We start from the raw sequence: 20330 nt of genomic DNA, 5'->3' as shown, positions 1-20330 counted from the left end.
TACGTTTAGTGTAGTCTATACTATGTGCTCCTCTTCTTTACCCCATCGCATTTTCAACTATCTTGTGCGAGAGTCCAACAGAGACGAGGAAACTCTCAGTCATTCCACGGCTCCGGAAGATGGGAATTTCAGTGACTTGGATCTAATTACTCCTCCTTCGCCTGAAGCATCTTCTCGCTATACTTAGAGCCAGCCTTGAACCACCATGCGCCGACCAGAACCGTAAGTCCGCCAACAACAACGCAGGTGTAATTCATGTTGGCGGGCTCGACGGGCATCACGTACGGGAAAGAGAAGAAGACAATGGCAAACGTCAGCCAGCAGACGGTGACGCCGTTGACGATGGGGCCCCACGTTGGCCCCATGTGGAATACGCCGCGGTGCATGTTCTTCCGACGCGTCAAGAGGTTCGTGACGATGGGGAACATGTAGGAAATGTTGTTGATGGTGACGGCGGAACCGAGAAGAGAGTTGAATGCGGTGGAAGAACCCAGGTACAGACATCCCAAAGCTGCGACAGCTGCGGTGACGGCGAGCTGGGAGTTCAAGGGGATCTGCCACTTGTGGTGGACCTTCGACCAACTATCACGAACATGTCAGAATCACTAGGTTTAATGGTGCAGTAGTTGGGTAAGGCTCAACTTACATCCGAGAGAAGGGCATCGCGCCATCACGGGAGAAGGCCCAGAAGACACGGCCAGTACTCAATTGGGAGCTGACGACGCAGGGCCCCAGAGCGACGAACAGAATGAAGGTTAGACCAAACGCTCCTCCAGCCCCCTGCGTGACTTGGCGGAACAGCTCGGCCAGCGGGAGCCCGGTGTTGGTCGTAGACAGGGCGTCAAAGTCCTGGACGGAGAACATGAGGGTGATGAGGTAGGTGATACCCGTGACGAAGGCGATGGAGAGCGTGATGGCGATAGCCAGGGGTGCATTGCGAGATGGCTAAGCAAGGGTCAGCACACTCTCTGTCAGCTGAGCAAACGAAGGAACAAGAAGAAACTCACGTTGGGCATCTCCTCCGTGATGTGGGTGACTCCATCAAGTCCACCAAGACTGTAGAGAGGGTTGACTAGCCCAGTGATGAAGCAGACAACCTGATTCTCCCAACCAGTGTTATTGATCCACGTGCGGAACACGAACTCGGTGTTGCGATGCGTCGGGGCACACGCCGCCACGGTGACCATAACCACGAACCAGCCGATTTGCAGGTAAAAGAGGGAGAACTTATTCAGTCCAGGAATGATCTTGTTACCAAACATGACGATCCCGGCGGTGATGAGGTTCAGTCCCTGGTAGACGATGAACGTCTGCCACGCCTGGATCTCGAGGTCTCCGTGGTAGAGCGCGATCAGGGCCATGAGAACCTGAGCGTAAATCAGGTTCGTTGACGCAGTCGTGAAGATCCCTGAGGTCAACGCCTGTCAGCCTCCCCATCCCAACATGCGATTGAAAGGCGAGACAACTTACAGCCAAGCACGCTAAACCAGCCTGTGAAAAAGCTCAAGACACCCGTCATCTTCCTCGGCGCGACGGCAGCAATCCAGTGGTACATGCCGCCTTCGGTTGGATACGACGAGACGAACTCGGCCAGCGACGCGCCGAGGAAGCATTGGAGCAGGGTGACTAGGATGAAGCCGTAGATGACGGCGCCAGGCCCACCGGCGTTGATCTCGGTGATGAGGCCGAGGCCGAGGCCGGTCCACGAGATTGTCGTCGTTGAGGCGAGGCCGATGAGACTGAGAGTGCTGAAATGGCGCTTGAGCTCTTGGGTGTGACCTGGTGCGTGTGTTAGTAGATGATTGCAGGATATAATGCTGAGAAAACCCACCCATCTGCGCCAAACGGATCTCATCTGCGGAAAGGTTCTTCTCCGGAGCAGCGTCGACGCTCCGCCTCGGACTCGACGAGATGTCGGTGGGTGTCTTGACGTCTGCCATGATGTCTCTCTTCAACTCTGCCAAAGGTGATGTTCGTTCACAATTGCAAGCTCTCTTCAATTGTCAATTGTCGACAGGACACCTCAACAAGTCGTGTTCGCGTGCCATAGTCACGCGTGGGCGACATCGTCAACATATATCCATGTAGACCCGTAGGACCCTTACGGTGTTTTTCGCCCCCAGAATGCCGTTAGTCCACAATTGATAGTGTACGTATGGGGTCCTTCTGGCTTCAGCCAGACCCATCAGATGATTTTACCCCATCAATTGAGAATGAAGAACGATTGTGTTTACAGTTTTTCGTGTGTCCCCCGGAAACAAGCCGTGCTTTGCCGCGATCCGATACCACGGGTCCATCTTAAAGCTATGGGGCAGATAAAATCATAGTCCCAGTCAGATCTTCTGCCAGTATTCGTAGGAGTTGATTAGTGCAAAGATACGGGCATTAGAGCCGTGGTTGATCACCCGGTAAACATCGGACCGGGTCCTCCAACTTCTCCCAAGAGACCAAGCTCCCCCGTTCATCGGACCTTAAACCGTACCACACCATCTGAACACTTTCTTTTCTGCCCTTCTGGACTGCCAAAAGTGCGGAGAAGAGGCGAGCAGGGGGCGCCGAGTCATCGGTCAGGGACGATCCTTGTTAGAGCCAACCGGGCATCTCGCATCTCCCCCGGCTTTCTTCTCCCACGACCCCGGTTCATGCCCGTAACCCAGTGATACCACTGTCCTTCCGGGCAATCACCTGTTCTTCGCTCGGGGATGCCCCGAAATGCTTCTGCGTGCTGCCTTTCCTCGGCTACAGGGGGTCTCTCCCGCCGTTGGGAATTACAACGTCCCACTGAGCCAAGGTCTACGAATTCGAATCCTTCATGTTCTTTCTCTAAGAGACTAGTGTACGGAGTACGACTCTCATCCCGCCTTTTCCACAGCTAGGACGACGGGTTGTCAAAGGTCTCCATGTCTTCCCACCCTCGTTATCACCTCCGCATTCTTACCTAACCTGGCCAACATCACCGACCCGAAGTCGAGGGAGGAACCCACCCAGCCACCGCCGCTAAAGTAGCTTGTCCTGCTTGATTGATTGCGCACCCGGGTCGGGACCCCGGGGGAGGGGTTTTCCTGCTTGAACATGACATCTCTTGGTACTCGCCCACTGCCGTTCGTCGCCGGTCACGCGGCTTGTATCCGTATCTGTGTAATGACGACGATCTTCCGGGGGCCCAGCGCGATATGGGCAACTCTTGGCCGCGGTCTTGGCCGCGGAGAGAGAGTGAGAGAGAGCGAGATTCGATATGATGGTGTATATTAAGGTAGCTTGAGACCGCATCCTCGGGTTCGCAACTGAGTCCCCTACCCCAGGTCTCTGTTGAGCTTCCAACTCCTCTGTCATTCGTCAATTGGTCCCTCTCGTCCTCTCCTCTCTTCACAATGGCAGCCACCTTCAAGGCGATGGGCATCCTGGCCCTCGCCAGCTCAACAATGGCGGTGTCGCCATACGTCGCCAATCTCTCCACCAACGCACAAGGCCTCTTGACTGAGTCCATGACGTGGATGGACCAGTACTACGACCGTTCCGCGGGGTACCTCTACGACATTGGATCCGCGTCCGCGCTGCGGCACGAGACGCGCAGCTCCGTCTGGTACGCTCTGGGTCTGCTTGCGCGCAACGACGGCGACGACGCTGCGGAGGCCGAGAAGATTATCAAGAACACCATTGGCGCGCAGTTCAAGAATGTCTCGGAGCAATGGTGAGAGCTTCCTCAAACTTGAGTTGACGGGTGCAAGAGACTGACTTGACTTTCAACACAAAGGTACGGAGACTACCAAAAGTACGACGGGGAACCGTACGTGGGATCGCCTTACTACGAGGACAGCATCTACAACTCGTGGGACCCCAACTGGAGAGGTTTCGTCGGCACAACGCTCGTCATGGCGTTGGAGGAGTTCCCCCACCTGCTGAGCAACGACACCCAGGATCTCATCCTCGAGTCGCTGCACAACACCACAAAGGGAGACGAGTACCGCGTCGGCGGCGTCGACGACGACAACCTCTACCCAGCCTACAGCAATCCTGTAAGCACTTTTCTTCTTAACAACAGCTGTAATGCAGGCACTAACACCACCAAGGCCATCATGCGCGCCCTCGTCTCAGGCTACACCGGCCGCCGCCTCAACGACGCCAACATGACGGCCTCGGGCGAGTCCTACGCCCAGGAGATCATCGATCTCTTTGACCGCGCCAACACGCTCTCCGAGTTCAACTCGGGCACCTACACGGGCGTCTCCCTCTTCGGGCTGATCCTCTGGTCCAAATACCTCCCCGAGGACTCGGTCATGACGCAAAAGGGCCCGCAGATGCTCGCCGACACGTGGAAGGCCGTCGCGCAACTGTGGCACCCGGGCATGAAGAACATGGCCGGCCCCTGGGACCGCGCCTACGGCTACGACATGAACCGCTACGTCAGCTTGATGGCGCTCTGGTTCTGGACCTTGATTGGCAAGGAGAACTCTTCCCTCATCTCTGCTGTAAGTCTATCCTCCGAATTGGCTCTTCAGGCCAAGGCCCCAGGAGCGCACTCGTAGAACAACAGCATACTAAATCCGAATAGCCTCAAGTCATGTCCCACGCCGCCGACTACGCCTGGGCCCCGCTCTTCGCCGTCCTCGCTGACTTCCACGCAAGCCTCCTCCCCGAAGGCCTCGTCGCGAACCTCACCACCTTTGGCAGCGAAGACCGCACCTTCTCCGCCTCAACCTTTTACCCGCCCTACGACCTCGTCCCCCGCAACATCAGCACCTGGCTCTCGGAAAACCTCACCATCGGCGCAGAATCCTTCAAGGAGAACGTCGTCGGCGGGCCCTCCATCAACCAGGCGTCCTTCAACCCGGCCGTCGTGCAGTGGGACACGGGCGCCGAGATCGCCTTTATCTCGCTGTACCCCACCGAGATGTCGCTCGACGTCGAGGTCGCGCCGAATAAGCTGAGCCTGAGCTACCCCAACGGCACCGCCGACTCCATCTTTACGTTTGTCGTCGGTACCTTTATCAAGAAGCCCACCATCACCGGCTGGGCTGATGTTCAGGGCCTGTCTGTGAATGTCTCGGGCAACGTCAACGAGACGTACGCGCTGTCGTTTGCTGGGTCCATGGGAGGCACCAGCTCGCCCATCCGCGACTTTGAGTTTTGGAACTTTACATACACGCTGCCTCAGGGTTTCGAGGGCACGCCGAGTATTGTCCTCGACTTGAACTTGTTGTAAGGATGAGATGGGTGGGGGGTAGATGTCAGGCTCCTTGAGGCTAGGCATGTTTATGGTGTACATAGTTGAGCATTCCGGCTTGCGATGTTCATGATAATGAAGTAATGATATTGGTAGTAATGGCAGGGAACCTCTACCGTCAACAAAGGTCGTCGATAAACGCAATCAAAATGGGTGGAATTGAATTCCATCATGCTCTTCGTCGTCGATGAGAAAGTAGTAATCTTGATGATATTTGACGATTTCCTCAATTTTGGATGCGATTATCAATCAATCGCAGAGTATTACAGTACATATATGTTTTACACGTGCCGCTCATAAAACTTAACCCCTAAAGTAAGCAAGAAGGCCTCGCTCAACAGCGACACCAACCGCGCCAGTAGCAGCAACAATCCACACCCACTGGTTATCGTACTCCCCAAGACTGGGCCAGAAGCTGTTCTTGTCGCGCTTGTACTCCTGGAGCTGCTGGAACTTGAGCGGGTTCTCCTTGGCGTAGCGCTCCTCCTGGCTGGCCTCAGTGACCTTATCGCCGCCGAGGTAGCGGAGGACAATATAGTTGACGATGGGGCCGAGGGCGGCGAGGGGGTGCATCATACCGGCGCTGTAGAGGAGGACAGGGAAGGACAGGTGGACGAGGGCGTCGCCAAGGTAGCTATGCTTGGTTAACTTTCATAATTCAATGAGAGAAGTTGGGACCCATGGATTACTTACTTCGGGTGGCGGACAATGCTCCAGACGCCCTCGCGGTTGATCTCCTTGCTCTTGCTAGAGTGTTCCTCAAGCTGGCTATCCGCAATGGTCTCGAGGGCAAGACCAGCGGTGAATAGGAAGACAGCCAAGCTATGGAACGTCTCGGGGAACTCCGTGAAAGCAGATGACCGCGCGCTGGTCAACGGCGCACTGAAAGGCAACGTAAACGGCAAAGCAATGAGTGTCTGCAGCGCAGCCTCTGGCAAGAACATGCTGAAGAAGGCCTTGTCCCAGAACTTGGGGTCCTTCTTCTTCAACGCGACGTAGCGGTCGTCGTCCTTGCCACGCTTCACGCTGCGGGTGGCGATGCGGTAGAACAGACGGGCACCCCAGGCGCTAACACCAGTGAGGAGCAGCTTCTGGGTGTATCCGAGAGAGTTCCATGCCGAGGGGACGGACAGACCATCGTGAACTACGCGGGCGCCGATGGCGGTCCACCAGGCGTTGGCGACTTGACCAGAGGGCCACAGCCAGTCTTTCGTGTCTGCGCGGTCGGTGTACCGCGCGACGGCGTAGACTACGGTGCTCAAGCCGGCGTGGAGGCCAAAGGATGGGAGTAAGGCGTTTTGTACGAGGCCGAGGGTTGATGTTGTAGCCGCATTGACGGGGTTGCTGGGGTGGAGGCTGAAGTGCGAGCCGTAACGATCCTGCTCGGCACCGGAGACTCTCGGCAGTCTTCTTGAGATCCCTTCTGCAGCTGGACCTGCCTTGCCGCCAAAGTGGGCTCCGAAGCGGTCTTGCTCAGCTCCCGAGGCGTGGGGGAGGTGTTCGTTGAGCTTTGATCCGGAGGGCAGCTTGTCGCTGCCGAACCAGCCGCCGAAGCGGTCCTGCTCAGCACCGGACGTCTTTGGGATCTTGTCCTTGATGTCCGAGGCAGACGGCAACTTGTCGCCTCCGAACCAACTTCCAAACTGATCCTGTTCTGCGCCAGTTCCCTTGGGCAGCTTCTCATTGATCTGGGAGGCAGAAGGCAGCTTCTCCTTGATCTTGTCCGTGACCTGATCGACAACGCCCTCCCAGTGCGCAGCGTACCGGTCCTGCTCGGCGCCCGAGGCACTGGGCAAGTGTTCCTTGACCCAAGTGCCGGCGGGCTGTCCCTTGTTACCACCGAACCAGCGATCATACCGATCTTGCTCGGCGCCAGACACACGTGGCAGCTTCTCGCCGAGCTTGTCGACAGAAGGAAGCTCGTGGCCGCCAAACCAGCCCTCGTAGCGATCTTGCTCGGCCCCAGAACCCCGCGGGAGGTTCTGTCTCAGCTTCTCGGCAGCCTGGTCTCCCTTATTTCCGCCGAACCAGCCTCCGTAGCGGTCTTGCTCGGCACCAACGCCTCGGGGCAGGTTCTCTTTGATCCTGTCCGCAGCGTGCTCGAGCTTCTCGGTGGCTTTGTCAGCTTTCCCACCGAACCAACCCCCATAGCGCTCTTGTTCGGCGCCGGCGCCGCGGGGGAGGTTCTCCTTGAGTCTGTCGGCGGCATGTTCAATCTTTTCGGTAGCTTTATCGGCTTTGCCACCGAACCAGCCGCCGTACCGATCCTGCTCGGCGCCCGAGGCCACGGGCAAGTGTTGTGCCGTGGGGATTTCGTTAGTATTGACGCCTAGGCGGGCATTGTAGCCCTCTCCCCGATCTGTCATTGTGCTTTGGATTTTCGTAGACTGGACTCAATGGTATCGTAAGACGAACGTAAGGAAACCTTCAATGAAGCTTTCGATGGGAAGGTAGAAGAAGAGAAGGGGCAGAGGGTACTAGATAGTATTTGAATGGCACATGTAAACAGGGAGGAGGGGAAGCTCCGGAACGAGCTCTGGTGGCATGTTTCCGAATGGCCCTTACATCTGAAAGCTGGAAGCTCCGAGCTTACCTACAGCTAACTGCTACCTACCTCCCCCAATTCGCCTCTAAAGCTGTGCTGTAAGGATGACGTCTACCCCGCGGTAGGGCGGGTTACCCCTTGTTCCTCGACGTCACTGGGCGTCCCGATCCGATGAATTGGCTGAAGCGGTTAGCTTCGCAGGTCTGGGTAGTACCACTGCAAGTCTTCTCGTCACTCGCTTCAAAACAGAAAAGCTTCTGTAAAGAATTGAAACATGATACGAAGACTGATAGATTACTGTATGGATCCTCTAGATGTCTAGCTCAATACATAGCTTAAGGATTGCGCCGGATGCTGTTTGTGAGGCTTCTCAATGAGAGAGACGACTTACACGATACTTTCATTACCCAAGGTACGTACGCACAGGAGTTCACTAAAATTGCGGGGTCTGCTGGTGCAGATCGACGAGCACCTGCATTCTTGGCCAGGAACATGGGCTGACGGATCCTCTGCTCGGACACGACGGGCATCCAACCCCAGGTTTCGTACAATATCTGACATGACGGATAGTCAAAGTCTCCAAAAAGCTGTGCTTGGCGTAAAATAACAAGAGCACCCGTATACTTGTTTTAAAAGATCACTGTCGCACCGAATGACGAGTGGAAATGTGGTATTCAATGAGGCAGAGAACAATATCACACGGATTTTGTGGGTATCTACGATGTCATAATAGAAGCCTCGGTATCCCATATGACCTAGCAAATACCAAATCAAAGCTTATGGTCAAACAACAACAAATGGGGAATAATCAAACAATTTTACTTCCAACCGGCTGAAACCGAAAGCAGTGCGCGACGCCGGTTACCAAACGCCAAACACCACTCCATTTCCGCGCCCCCAACCCGATGAAGAACAAAAGAAACATCCTAAAAGGAGACAGAGCAAAACGGCAAAGAGTCAAAACCAATTACCGCCGCCGTGGCCCCCATATCGATCGTACTCTGAAAACCCAATCTGCGGAGGCGGGAACATGGGCGACACAACCTCTGTCTTGCGCTGCCCGTCCTCATCCAGGTACGTCGCCGAGTCGAGAATCAAATCAAACAGCGTCTCCTCTTCGCTCTCGTCCACCGAGACAGACGGGTTCGGCGAGAACGGCGGCGCCGTCGTCGGGGCTGTATTCAAGCTCGTGTTGGTTGTCGCGCTCGTGGTGGTACTCCTCCCGGTGGTACCGGCAACACCACCAACACCACCACCTGCCATCGGCAGACTTAGTCGCTCAGACTTTGCCGACGCCTGTGATGAAGCCCGCGAGTACGAACTAATCAACTCCTCAAGCATCCGACAGCTCTTGCAGAGGATCCCAATTCCCGAGTCGGAGAACCTACACGTCAACTTCACTGTTCCCTGCGCCGCAGCCGAGGAACTGCTGAAGTGGCGCTTGTCTGAGAAGATGTCTTCGCCCGGTCGGAGAGACTCTCTCATGTTGCACTTGCTGCACCGGATGTCTGCTGTCGTGTTGCTATTGCTAGATTCACGGTAGCCGCCGGCGCTGCTTGGTGTTGACTCGACGCCCGAAGAGTACTCTGCGTCCGAGTGGGCTTTCGGTGAGGTGTCGTGTTCCGAGACTGGGCTAGGGCCCATATCAGAGTGCTCTGTCAAGGCTGATATGCGCGGGAACGGTATCGTGAGCATTGTTGGGACTGGAAGCGTTGCGGCCCGTGTCAGCTTTTCGCGCCTCGCTTCGTTGCTGCTGCTTGTCTGGCGTTGACGTTGACGTTCGAGGCCGGGGACGTCCCAAGCCGCACCCTTGGTTTCATTGACCGCAATCGTAGGACCATGCTGAATGAATCTTTGTAGACTCCTGGTGCTGGAGCTGGACGCAGACGACAGGTTACGTGGTCGACCAGTTGTTGTGTCCAGTGACGCTGATGACTTTCCGGCGTGAACAGGCGGCTGATTGCGACAAGAGATGAAGACGCTTCTGAGATGCGCTTCAACATCCAGGGATAGGGACGCAGTGATAACGGGTATCTGCGCGGAGAACGAGCCGCTGTCGGCCGATTGCGAGGCGAGAAACCGAAGCCGTTCCTCCAAGCTAGCCTTCAAGTTCGACATGTTGCCGGCAGCAAAGACTTCCTGTTCTACCAGCGGCAGCTCTACGGCGGGCAAGGCAACTAAAGCCTGTCAGTGAATATGTCTGCATTCTTGGATGTAGAATACTCACCAGGCTTCGGTACCACTCTGTCAAGAGGGAATAGCCACCTCCACAGCTCATCCCACGAGTCGAAAACCTTATTGCCCATCTGTTCAGATAGTTTCTGTGCTTTCATACTACTGAGGCCATCTTCTGGATCGGCCCATTCAGAGTCGCCATCCGATCTTGGTTCGCACATTTGCTCTCTAGGCAGCATCAAGTGTTGCTTAAATGCGTTGGGCTCCGAGAAACCATCCTCACACCGCGGGCACTGAAAGAGGTGAGCATCGCCGCAACGCTTATGATCCTTTGCGATATGCTTCCTAATGCCAATTAGTTATTGCTCTCTATTCTGCCCATGATTTGATACTTACTGCAAATCTGCGAAATCTTTCCATCTTCCGTTGGCGCAGTGCCACTTGTCATTGACGTTGAATCGTGCCTGATTTCGCAGCCTGTAAGGGCATGGCAGCAATCCACCTTGGCCACTGCTTTCTCTTTGATTATTCGAGGAATAGTAGTCGACAATCGACGACCCCCCGCTGGACCTTGTATCCTGCTTGGAAGACTGCGCGTTGCGTTCGTCTGTCGCGGCCATCTTGATCTGACCACCAGCTCTGCCTGCGGTCTCCTGGAGCGACTTCGACTCCAGAGCCAGACGGGCTTGCGCAGGCCCTCCGCTCCCTCTGCTAGCGCCTCCTGTTTGTGCAAGACGGGATATGTCTTCGAGACATCGTGCTACGGTGTCCCAGACTTTGAGGGGAGTCGAGGATCTGTCGGCGCCAGCGCCAAATTCCTCGTCCAATATCATGGAACAGATACGAGACACCAATGGCTTCTCACCATCTGGTAGAGCATCATTCGACGCCTTGATATCCTTCCGATAGCTTTCCAGGTTGGAGTCTCTTGGCGGCAGACGTGCAGGTTGATTTTGTGAGTGGCTCTCACTGAGCTGCTCATTTTTAGGACGGGCTCCAAGCCTAGTTACCAGATTAGCTGGCCAACGTTAAAGATGTAAACCTCGATGGGCACGCATACCTAGGCATCTCCGGCATCCTTCCTTTTGACGGGGTCGCTGGCATGCTCATGGAGTGCGTCGGCCTAGACGGTGTCTGCGGCTCCGACGATGGGGGAGCTTTGCGAGGTGTGCTGGCTGACGTCTCTACGCCGCCAGCCTTAGAGGAATCAGAGGAGTCTTTGCGTTTCAAGAGAATCGAGTCTCTTAGTGGCAGACGTCGACGCTTAGGTGAAGTCTGCTTGACGTTCCCAGATCGTACGAGGCCCCGTGGCGGAACGGGAAACTCCCAGGAGTCTTGGACCAGCCGGTTCTCTTGGTCCTCCTCCTGAATCTTCTTGTCTCGATGTCCTTCTCTGCTATGTGACAGGATGCGCAGCGTCATAACCGGACTTCGGCTTCTGTCAAATGGCCTCGTCGACGAGCTGTAGACGCGTCCCGAAGAGGCACTCGACCGCTGAAGTGGGACAGGCGGCACAGCAGCCTTTGGTGCATCTTCTGGCGAGGTATACCTTGATCGAATGGTAGGTCTGTTGACTGGCAGCGGTGGGCGGTACTGCGTTTCGACTCTGGTTCTTTGACCTGGAGCACTTGTTCCCCGTGATCGGCTACTGGATGGGTGCTCCGGCCGGCGTGGCGGGATCTGCTGCGGATGCGTGTGCAGGGGGTTCATGTTGGACATGCTGTGATGGTCTCTTGCCCCTATCCCTGTTGGTTTACGTCTTGCGTATTGAACATGAGCTTAAAATCGCCAGCGCTGAATACCGCTGGCACAACCAAGCACAACTATGCCTGTGAAGAAAGGCTCGTTTAAGAAAGAACAGCGACGAACCACGAAACGAACAGCGTGTAGATTGAAACCGAATTCACGAAGCAGCAAACACCAAGGCCAGGACCAGCCTGGTGGGGGATCTGAACAGTCATATGTGCTCGCTTTGTGTACGCCGGCAGCTTCATGCTTTGGAGGGATGAACATGCAGAACATGCTCAAGAGGGCGGACGGCACGACTCGGATCCAACAGACAACCTGTCACTAGTCCCATCGTTAGTCAAAATCATTTCAGACACTGATGCGCAAGACGGGATCCCGAGACTCGGTGACTGCATCGCGCCCATTGGCCCGAAGTCGAAGGGAGAAGCGAGCCGAACTAAGACGGGAGTCTAAGGGTCGATAACCAAGACAAGGTCTCAAAGTCCAGCCTGCGGCGGGGCATCTGTGGCACCCCAAAACAGTCCCTTTTTCGACAGCTTTGCCAGTCAAGCCAGTAACCATTGGACTGCTAGGCTCTAGCATATCCCTTCCATTGAGCACGACACAATAGAAGAGGTTGGTCTCCCTCGATGGCTGGGCCTCGACACACCATAGACCATGTGCAGGGCAACTTTGCCAGCGAGATTCATCTTCCAGATGACGATGTTGACTTTTGTGGCAGAGTAGCAACAACCAAGACCTGCATCGCTCGATGACAGATCATGTCCCGTGGCCCATGGGCATAAAAAAAAGTTTGATTCCGCCGTATCTGATGATCAGATCATCGGCGGTGGTGTCGCGGGGGAAGCGTGCGATGGTTGTCAAGCCGACCTCTGTCGAGAATGCCCAGCAAGGCGCCGTTACACAATGTCGTCTTCGCCGGCATAGACTTTTTCATCGGGCCCTTGAGCCGACGGAGTATCTTGCGCTTTCGTGGCCCTTCGTGTCACCCCATTGTCCCATTGACGAGATTCCTTGGCAGACATCTCGACATTGGTGTAAGTCAAGATGCTCTTGGTTTCATCGACGACAAAGTCGCACCCGTTCCAGTGATGGCATTCCCAGTGTTGGATGCGCACGCCTTAAACTTGCAAGTTACACCAGAATTCGTAGGAAATTGTGTCGAAATCCGGCCGTGAGGATGAGAGTCTTCGGTAGTCCCGCGCCATCGTATTCCTCAGCGGGCAAAACAACAGATAGACGGGATGAACGAGTGGACATGGGGCTGAAAGATGGAGAACCGAGCAATGGCGAAAAGCAAAGTCTCGCAGCACTCAGCCGTCGTGTTGGTGGGTGGTGGGGGGCTCCCAGGGCAGGCAGGCAGCGGCTTATCTTATCGGAGCGCGCAAGCTCCGGTTCACCTGGAGGTCACCGTAAAGGTACGTACTGCGAGGCTCCTGGAAATGCGCGAGAGCCCATCCCACAGGCGGCCATGATCAACATTCAAGCCCATCGGGGATTTCAACATCGCAACGAGGCTACACAAACTCAATCGATATCGAGCCATCTTCTTTAGCACCGCATACCAGTCACTCGTTTTGATCCTCAGAAGTGTTCGATCTCTACGCAAGCCCCAGGAATCCCCGACAACAGATCGCGTGCCCAAGAATCCGACGACACCGAAATTCCCAATTGCTGAACACCACCACACCCAATCCACGAACCCCTCCTCACCACGTGCTGAAGAGCTCTCCAGATCGCGAGCACAGGTTAGCTTATATACAACATGGCTGACGCCGGCTATACCAATGGCCCAGGCAACACGCCCCTGGCTGAGGTCAAGAAGCCCAAGAAGAAGAAGGTCCTACTCATGGGAAAGAGTGGCTCGGGAAAGTCGAGCATGCGAAGCATCATCTTCAGCAACTACATTGCCCGTGATACCCGGAGACTGTAAGCCCTCTTCTCCTATACCTGGTGGTTCTTTCAGCTATTTCGTCCGTACAGAGACTGACCACGGAACCAAACAGCGGCGCAACAATAGACATCGACCTCTCCCACGTCAAATTCCTCGGAAACCTCACCCTCAACCTCTGGGACTGCGGCGGCCAAGAGGCCTTTATGGAAAACTACCTCTCCCAGCAGCGCGTCCATGTCTTCTCCAACGTCGGCGTCCTCATCTACGTCTTCGATATTGAGTCCCGCGACATTGACCGCGACCTTGCAACCTACGTTTCTATCATCTCCGCCCTCCTCCAATTCTCCCCGGGCGCCAAGATCTACGTCCTCATCCACAAGATGGACCTCGTCGTCCCCGCCCACCGTGAATCCGTCTACGACGACCGCGTTCGCGTCGTCCGCCAGCGCACCGCAGAGTACGCAAACAGCATCGGCTACCTCCACCAGCAGCATCCAGACGCCGCCGACGACCCCACCAGCCCCTCGACCGCGCCCCCCGCCGGCGGTTTCGACATCACTCCCTTCGCCACCAGCATCTGGGACCAGAGCCTCTACAAGGCCTGGGCGAGCATCATCCACGACCTCGTCCCCAACCTGGCCACGATCGAACGCAACCTCGCCAATCTCGGCGTCGCCATCGAGGCAGAGGAGCTCCTTCTCTTCGAGCGCACCTCCTTCCTCGCCGTCTCCTCCTGGACCTCGGAAGAAGGCCAGCGGAACCCCACCGAGGACAGGCTGGAGCGCATGTCCAACATCATGAAGCACTTCAAGCAGACCATCAGCCGCTTCACCGGCACCCCGCGCAACGCAGAGCAATTTGTGCGCATGGAGCATAAAGCCGGCACGCGCTTCAACCTCTTCATCCTCAAGTTCACGACGAATACCTACCTGATGGTCATTCTGCCACCCGGCGAGGCTAGGTTCAACGCCGCCATGCTCAACTGCCAGATCGCGATTGAGCATTTCAAATTCCTAGACGGTCCGGCTACCATGATCCCGCAAGGCGGCGGCAGTACAGCATGAGAGTATTCCAAAGAGGGGCTGTAAATAATGCGAACCTCGCGGATCTGTTTCTAGTTGGTTTATACGTATCGGCAACAAACAGTTTGCCGCAGCGGCGTATGGCAAGGGATGATTAATGATACCATTTGAAGGGGCGTTGAAGGACCTCAAAACTGTACAACAAATAAGTACATGTACGCTTAGCACAAATGTACTTTGGCAGCAAGCAATAAAGGACTTGCCGACCTGATGTTACTGTTTCATGTGGGCGTGTCTATTTCTCAAGCAAAGTCTACATTCCACACAGAGGCAAACGGCCTCAAATGCCCAGACCCAAAGCCACCCGGCTATAATGCGGGTCAGGGCCCCAAAGTACCAAACGCCGCCCGGTTCCCGCCATTTTCTTTTCCGTCTGCCTCGTGCATTAAGCCCACTTGACGACCGCGGTGCCGCCCTTCTTGAACTCAGACATCTCGCCCAACACCAAGCTGCGATCGGTGTGGTCCTTGTTGGGGAAAGTCGTGGCCAATACCCAGGACCTGTTGCGGGTATCCGCAGAAGCGCGCTGCACGAATTCGTAGACGTCATTGATGGTGTTGGTAGTGTTGAAGCGAGCAGGCAGTCTGGTGCCATTGGGCAACTGGATACGGAGGGTCAGGGTAGGCTGAGACTCATCGACAGCCTGCTGAGGGCCCGTCGAGCTGGCACTGGCCGAGGCCGAAGCAGCAGGGGCGGCTGTGGTGGACGAAGAGCTGCCCTCACCGGGAACGGGGCTACCGAGCCGGCGTCCCTCTCCACCGAACGGCTTGTATGTCTTGGGCAATGGGTGGTAGTTCTCCTGGTGTTGATGAAGCTTCACGTCGACCGGCTGATCGTAGCGAACATTCATCAAGTGCAGAGGGGCTCTACCAGCCCGAATCATGTTGAGATCCATCGCATTCTCGGGGTCGTCGAATCGGTGAAGTTCGCCATCGTCAATGCTGAAGCCATCCTGCCACAGGTGCAGTGTACGCTCCTGAGGCTCGCCGGTCGCGCCCGCTGAGCCACCCGCACCCTCCTGAGCATCAGGGTCGGGAATACTGCGGCTCTCGGAGCCCTCGCCACCCAACGTGGTGCCGCTTCCGCGGAAAGCACCGGAGCGCGAAGGGCCCGCGGGCGATGCAGTCTCTGGCCGGGATGCGTTCCTGATCTGCGTCAGTCCTGTCGTCCTCGTAGCATTCTCTTGCATTGTGAACTTACGCCTTGGCCTTGGCGAGGATGTCGCTGATGATCTTCTTAGCACCACCACCCTCTTGTTGAGACGGATCCTGCACAGCCAGTCCAGACTTTTCACCGCCAGCAAAGAGGTCGCCGCGGCCTCTGTCATCGTCGTCCTCGTCATCTTCATCGTCATCGTCGTCGTGTGCGTGGCCTCCTCCAATAGAGCTAAGCGTTGCGAGACCCTTCTTCTTAGGCGCTGCCTTCTTTACGGTGCTCGCTCTGCCGACCGACTCGGGCGCGGGTCGTCCATCGAGGGTTCGGGGACCGGTGTATTCGGCGGGAGCAGGAGCAGAAGCTTGAGCCTGCGCAACGGGTTCGATTTCTTCCTCACCGGAGTCGTGGTCGGCGTAGTAGGCTTGGGCGGCAAGGCCGATGTCCCAGTTTGCGGATTCGAGGTACTCTGTGCACTTAACGCAAAGTTAGGAAGGTAATTCACCACGCTCTTCCCAAACACCTTACCCTAGCTTCGGGCATGCCTGTCAGGCTCTTGAAGTCGCGAAGTATATTGTTGCGCGAAGCGCTGTTGGAGCTCCCAGACATGTTGGCGGTACTGGATGTAGTATGGCGGGGGAGGGTGAGGTGTCGATGGGGAAGGATAGAATTGACGGAAGATGGAAAGAGAATGGAGTGGTCTCTTAACCTAGTGTATAACGGTGCGGTCGTTTTATAAGGTAGGTAGAGATATCACCAGTGAATCCGTGGTCTTCTTGAAGCTCAGTTTTCTTTGAAGGTTGCGCTGTGCAGTGATTGAAAGGCGAAGTGGGAGACGAATAGCAGGCAGCTTAGTGGTCGTAACTGCTTCCACGGGCATTGGAGCTGCATCCGTAACGAAAGGTACCTGGCCGTCTAGCACATTCCCTGTGACGTGAGGGAGGAGCCACCGCCCATACCGACTGCCCCAACCCCACCATAGGTACACCGCCACATTTCCGACTTATCTAATCTCTCTAGATTGTGGCTGAAGCTTCGACGGGGAAAGTCGAATACTGACGCACAGACCCCGCAGACTCCAAGTCGGCGCAGTGCAGCAACACGTTGGGGGAGGCGGTAGCTGCGGTGTGATTTTCCGAGGTGATGCCGTAGCCGTAGCTCCCCGTCCCATCATCGAACTGCCCTGCGCCGAATCTCGGTAAACCTGCTCGTCGACCAAGTTTCCAATCATCCCCAAGATCACTACCTTCCGAACCCCCAAGCCAGCGTCGACGATGGCTTCCGACGACTCCCTCCACCCCCTTGCCGAGTCCGGCGTGACAATCCGGTCCGACAGCGAGCAGTACTCCCAAGGCGAGGATCTCACCGAATCACCTCCCTCGTCCAACTCGCCCATCATCCTCTACAAGCCGCCTACGTTCTGGGGCCTGGTTCGCGGGGCCGCTATCAACCTGTTCCTCCCCTTTATCAATGGCATGATGCTGGGATTCGGAGAGCTATTTGCACACGAGGCTGCCTTCAGGCTAGGATGGGGCGGCACCAAGGTACGAAACGGAGTTGTTAGACGCTCGCATACATGCATCCCCAGAGCATGCGCATACTGCGAGATTTCAGCCGAAGATGGCGCCACATGTTGCAATAGTATCTAATACACATATTACAGGTGTTCCCCTTGTCCCGGAGAACGGCGCACGCTATTGGCCCCGGCCTTGAGATTCGCGACAAGCACCGGAGGCCCTCTACCGGTCTCGACGATTTGACGAGCTTGGAGTGACTAGGCGGGTGGGAATAAAAGCACGAGTCCACCTATGAAGACGGGATATTTCCGACCGCGTGTGAGGTCGCAAGCTGCTCTAAGGAAGACGACAAGAAACGACGGCGTCCCTCAGTGACAGAAAGCTGCTGCAAGCGGTGTCGGAATCATTACAAACAATGCCCAGCCAGATATATTACTTACCTAGGCAAGGCTACATACATCGGCGTACGGGGAGAGTAAAGGCATTTACAAAGTACGGCCCTTGGACAGATGGTGTTGGTGTGGACCAGGCTATAGTGACGAGTTCAAGACTCGAGGGTCGTACATAAGCAAGGATCAAAAGAAACCAAAATACAGCATGTTCCCTCATTTATTGATGGTTAGCCAACAGTCTCAGCTTTGCAAATTTCCCCATAACCGCACGGCTATAACCGAGCCTTCCGGTGTCATTGATATCCAATGCTGACCTTCCTGAGTCTCGTCCCCCAGACTCAACCTGAGTGACTCTCCCCTGGCCGCGGAACGGAGCCGGAGCTTGGACCCGCTTCCCGTCCCACCCGACATTTCCCCGGCGCGTCTGCGGTTCCAATGGCGAGGTCCCCAAAAATTTCCAGCAACTCGCGCTGAAGACAGAAAGACGCTGACTGGAGCGTCAGTCTGCAATTCTCAACACCCTCCCAACCCTCCTCCCTCAGAAACTGCCCACCATGCTGCCCAGCAGAGGTGTTCTTCGTTCGCTGCCCTCCACGAGAGCGGCCAGCAGCATAACCCGCCAAAGTGTACATTCTTCCTCTCCCACCCTCTGCCTTCGGAATCCCATGCGCATCAAGTACTAACGTGCAGTGACCAGATCTCCCGGGCACCCAGACGACTCGGCGATGGACGGCAATTTGGAACCTCAATGCGCAACGGCAGTGCGCCCTGGGCGGCACTGAGATCGACCCACTTCAGACCAGGTGGCCTTGCCGGCACAGTAGCCATCGGCGGCTCCCTCGAGACGAGAAGAGCAATCTCCCTCTGGGACAAGTCTGAGCCCCAGCCGACACCATCAGCATCGTCACCAATCGCACCAGCTGCACCAGCTGCCCCCGTTACGCCCTCAGGGTCCGTCGACGCAGCCTCAGCATCCGCTTCATCCATCCCTCCTTCCGCACCGGCCGCACCTGTCGCACCCGTCGTCCCCGAGGCCACAACCCCCTCGACCTCTTCCCTTCCCGAGCTCGATGCCGCCTCCCTCCTCGATCTCCCCGAACAGATCGGCTTCCTCAAGACCCTCGGCCTCGACTTCGGCTGGGGCCCTTCGAGCGTGATGCAATGGGCCCTCGAACACGTCCACGTCCTCTCCGGCATGCCGTGGTGGGGCTCCATCGCCGCGACGGCCATCCTTCTCCGTCTCATCATGTTCAAGCCGCTCCTCAAGTCCCAAGACACCTCGGCGAGGATGCAGAAGCTCCACCAGGATCCGGCCTACGACGAGACCCGCAAGGCGATGCAGGAGGCCATGGCGAGCGGTAACTCGGCCGCCATGACTGAGGCCCGTCGCGACCTGTCCATGCTGAACAAGCGCGCCGGCGTGAACCCCCTCAACGCCTTCTGGGGTCTCCTCCAGATCCCCTTTGGATACGGCATGTTCCGTGTCCTCAACGGCGCTGCCAGCATCCCCGTCCCTGGCATGGAAACTGGTGGTTTCCTGTGGATCACGGATTTGACCGTCTCTGACCCTTACTTCCTCCTGCCTATTGCCGGTCCGATGGCCATGTTTGCCATGGTCAAGGTACGTGAAACCCAGGCGACCCAGCTTGCTTCAATCTAGATGCTAACATGTCGAGTTTCAGCTCGGCTCCAAGTACTCCACGCCTCAAGCCAAGGCCCAGCAAAAGCTGATGATGTACATCCTCGGACCCCTCTCCGTAATCTTCACCTCGTACCTCCCCGCCGGCGTCCAGTTCTACTTCTTCATCACCGGTCTCATCGGTGTCGCCCAGAACTGGCTCTTCTCCAAGGCCGCCTTCCGCTCCCTCTTCAACCTCACACCCATCGCCACTCCCGGCCCTGCCATCGGCACCACAGCCGGCCCAACCAGAATCGCTTCCGGTCCCACACGTTTGAACTATCAGGCCCCGCGCGCGACTCCTGCCCCCGCAACCCCTGCGGCTGACGCCGGCAGCATCAAGGGCATCGTCGACAACTTGAAGCAGACCGTCCACAACGCCAAGGGCGGTGCCGGAAACCACCTCGAGGCCGGCCGCAAGCGCGAGGCGGAGAAGGCTGCTAAGAAGTACGCTGAGCAGAGAGGCGAGCAGGAGAGACAGAAGTTCTGGAGCGAGACACGGAAGAAGTAAATGATTGCGTTTTGGGGTTGTTGTACTGGTGATCAGTACCAGACGGTGGAAGAGCATTCATTGACTAGGATCATTGTACCTTGCACTTGTAAAATATCAAAAAGAAGACGGACGGAAAACTCCCGAGTTTTGTGGAAGAGAAGGAGTTTTGAGATACTGTACCATATGGGTGTAGAACAAAGACAAATCATCTGGGTACCATGCTGCCACAATGCAATAATAGAGAATTACTCTCCTAAATTTCATGTCGCCGATCACGGTGAATTGCGACTAATGATGCCCATGAAACGTCCAGGGCTACCCATCCAGGACTCCAAAACCACCTTTCGGCTAGTTTCTCATCTTGGAGTGAAGATATGTATGCAATAATATGAAGCATTGAAGCCACATTGTCGTCAGCATTCAGATGCG

General features: G+C 56.1%; 8 protein-coding genes across 8 annotated transcripts; 4 read left to right on the top strand and 4 right to left on the bottom strand.

Moving 5' to 3' along the window:
• Positions 1-146: 146 nt before the first annotated feature.
• CPAR01_07827 (amino acid permease) lies at positions 147-1940 on the bottom strand (the record flags this gene model as incomplete). The annotated part of the gene is made up of 5 exons (XM_060492096.1): positions 147-582; positions 647-945; positions 1008-1408; positions 1471-1779; positions 1832-1940. The coding sequence occupies 5 exons, from the start codon at positions 1938-1940 to the stop codon at positions 147-149; spliced, it is 1554 nt and encodes a 517-aa protein (XP_060348466.1).
• A 1431-nt stretch (positions 1941-3371) lies between these two features.
• On the top strand, positions 3372-5203 carry CPAR01_07826 (uncharacterized protein; the record flags this gene model as incomplete). Its single annotated transcript, XM_060492095.1, has 4 exons — positions 3372-3691; positions 3755-4016; positions 4071-4469; positions 4553-5203. 4 exons carry the CDS (start codon positions 3372-3374, stop codon positions 5201-5203), a joined length of 1632 nt encoding a protein of 543 aa, XP_060348465.1.
• A 324-nt stretch (positions 5204-5527) lies between these two features.
• Positions 5528-7590, bottom strand: CPAR01_07825 (uncharacterized protein; the record flags this gene model as incomplete). The annotated part of the gene is made up of 2 exons (XM_060492094.1): positions 5528-5858; positions 5918-7590. The coding sequence occupies 2 exons, from the start codon at positions 7588-7590 to the stop codon at positions 5528-5530; spliced, it is 2004 nt and encodes a 667-aa protein (XP_060348464.1).
• Positions 7591-8726: 1136 nt separating this feature from the next.
• Positions 8727-11663, bottom strand: CPAR01_07824 (uncharacterized protein; the record flags this gene model as incomplete). The annotated part of the gene is made up of 4 exons (XM_060492093.1): positions 8727-9946; positions 9997-10289; positions 10341-10946; positions 11005-11663. The coding sequence occupies 4 exons, from the start codon at positions 11661-11663 to the stop codon at positions 8727-8729; spliced, it is 2778 nt and encodes a 925-aa protein (XP_060348463.1).
• Positions 11664-13458: 1795 nt separating this feature from the next.
• On the top strand, positions 13459-14651 carry CPAR01_07823 (uncharacterized protein; the record flags this gene model as incomplete). Its single annotated transcript, XM_060492092.1, has 2 exons — positions 13459-13622; positions 13700-14651. 2 exons carry the CDS (start codon positions 13459-13461, stop codon positions 14649-14651), a joined length of 1116 nt encoding a protein of 371 aa, XP_060348462.1.
• A 403-nt stretch (positions 14652-15054) lies between these two features.
• Positions 15055-16430, bottom strand: CPAR01_07822 (SEP domain-containing protein; the record flags this gene model as incomplete). The annotated part of the gene is made up of 3 exons (XM_060492091.1): positions 15055-15814; positions 15870-16297; positions 16350-16430. The coding sequence occupies 3 exons, from the start codon at positions 16428-16430 to the stop codon at positions 15055-15057; spliced, it is 1269 nt and encodes a 422-aa protein (XP_060348461.1).
• Positions 16431-17095: 665 nt separating this feature from the next.
• On the top strand, positions 17096-17595 carry CPAR01_07821 (mitochondrial import protein 1; the record flags this gene model as incomplete). Its single annotated transcript, XM_060492090.1, has 2 exons — positions 17096-17365; positions 17485-17595. The coding sequence occupies 2 exons, from the start codon at positions 17096-17098 to the stop codon at positions 17593-17595; spliced, it is 381 nt and encodes a 126-aa protein (XP_060348460.1).
• A 472-nt stretch (positions 17596-18067) lies between these two features.
• CPAR01_07820 (YidC/Oxa1 family membrane protein insertase) lies at positions 18068-19919 on the top strand (the record flags this gene model as incomplete). The annotated part of the gene is made up of 2 exons (XM_060492089.1): positions 18068-19351; positions 19413-19919. Coding segments are annotated over 2 exons (1791 nt in total), but the record flags the coding sequence as incomplete, so codon positions are not given.
• Positions 19920-20330: the final 411 nt, after the last annotated feature.

Source organism: Colletotrichum paranaense (genome assembly GCF_030867605.1).
Source record: "Colletotrichum paranaense strain IMI 384185 chromosome Unknown Scaffold_6.1, whole genome shotgun sequence".
NCBI classification, from domain to species: Eukaryota; Fungi; Ascomycota; class Sordariomycetes; order Glomerellales; family Glomerellaceae; genus Colletotrichum; species Colletotrichum paranaense.
The sequence above is the reverse complement of the archived record's forward strand: the minus strand, read 5'-3'. Positions and strand labels throughout refer to the sequence as shown.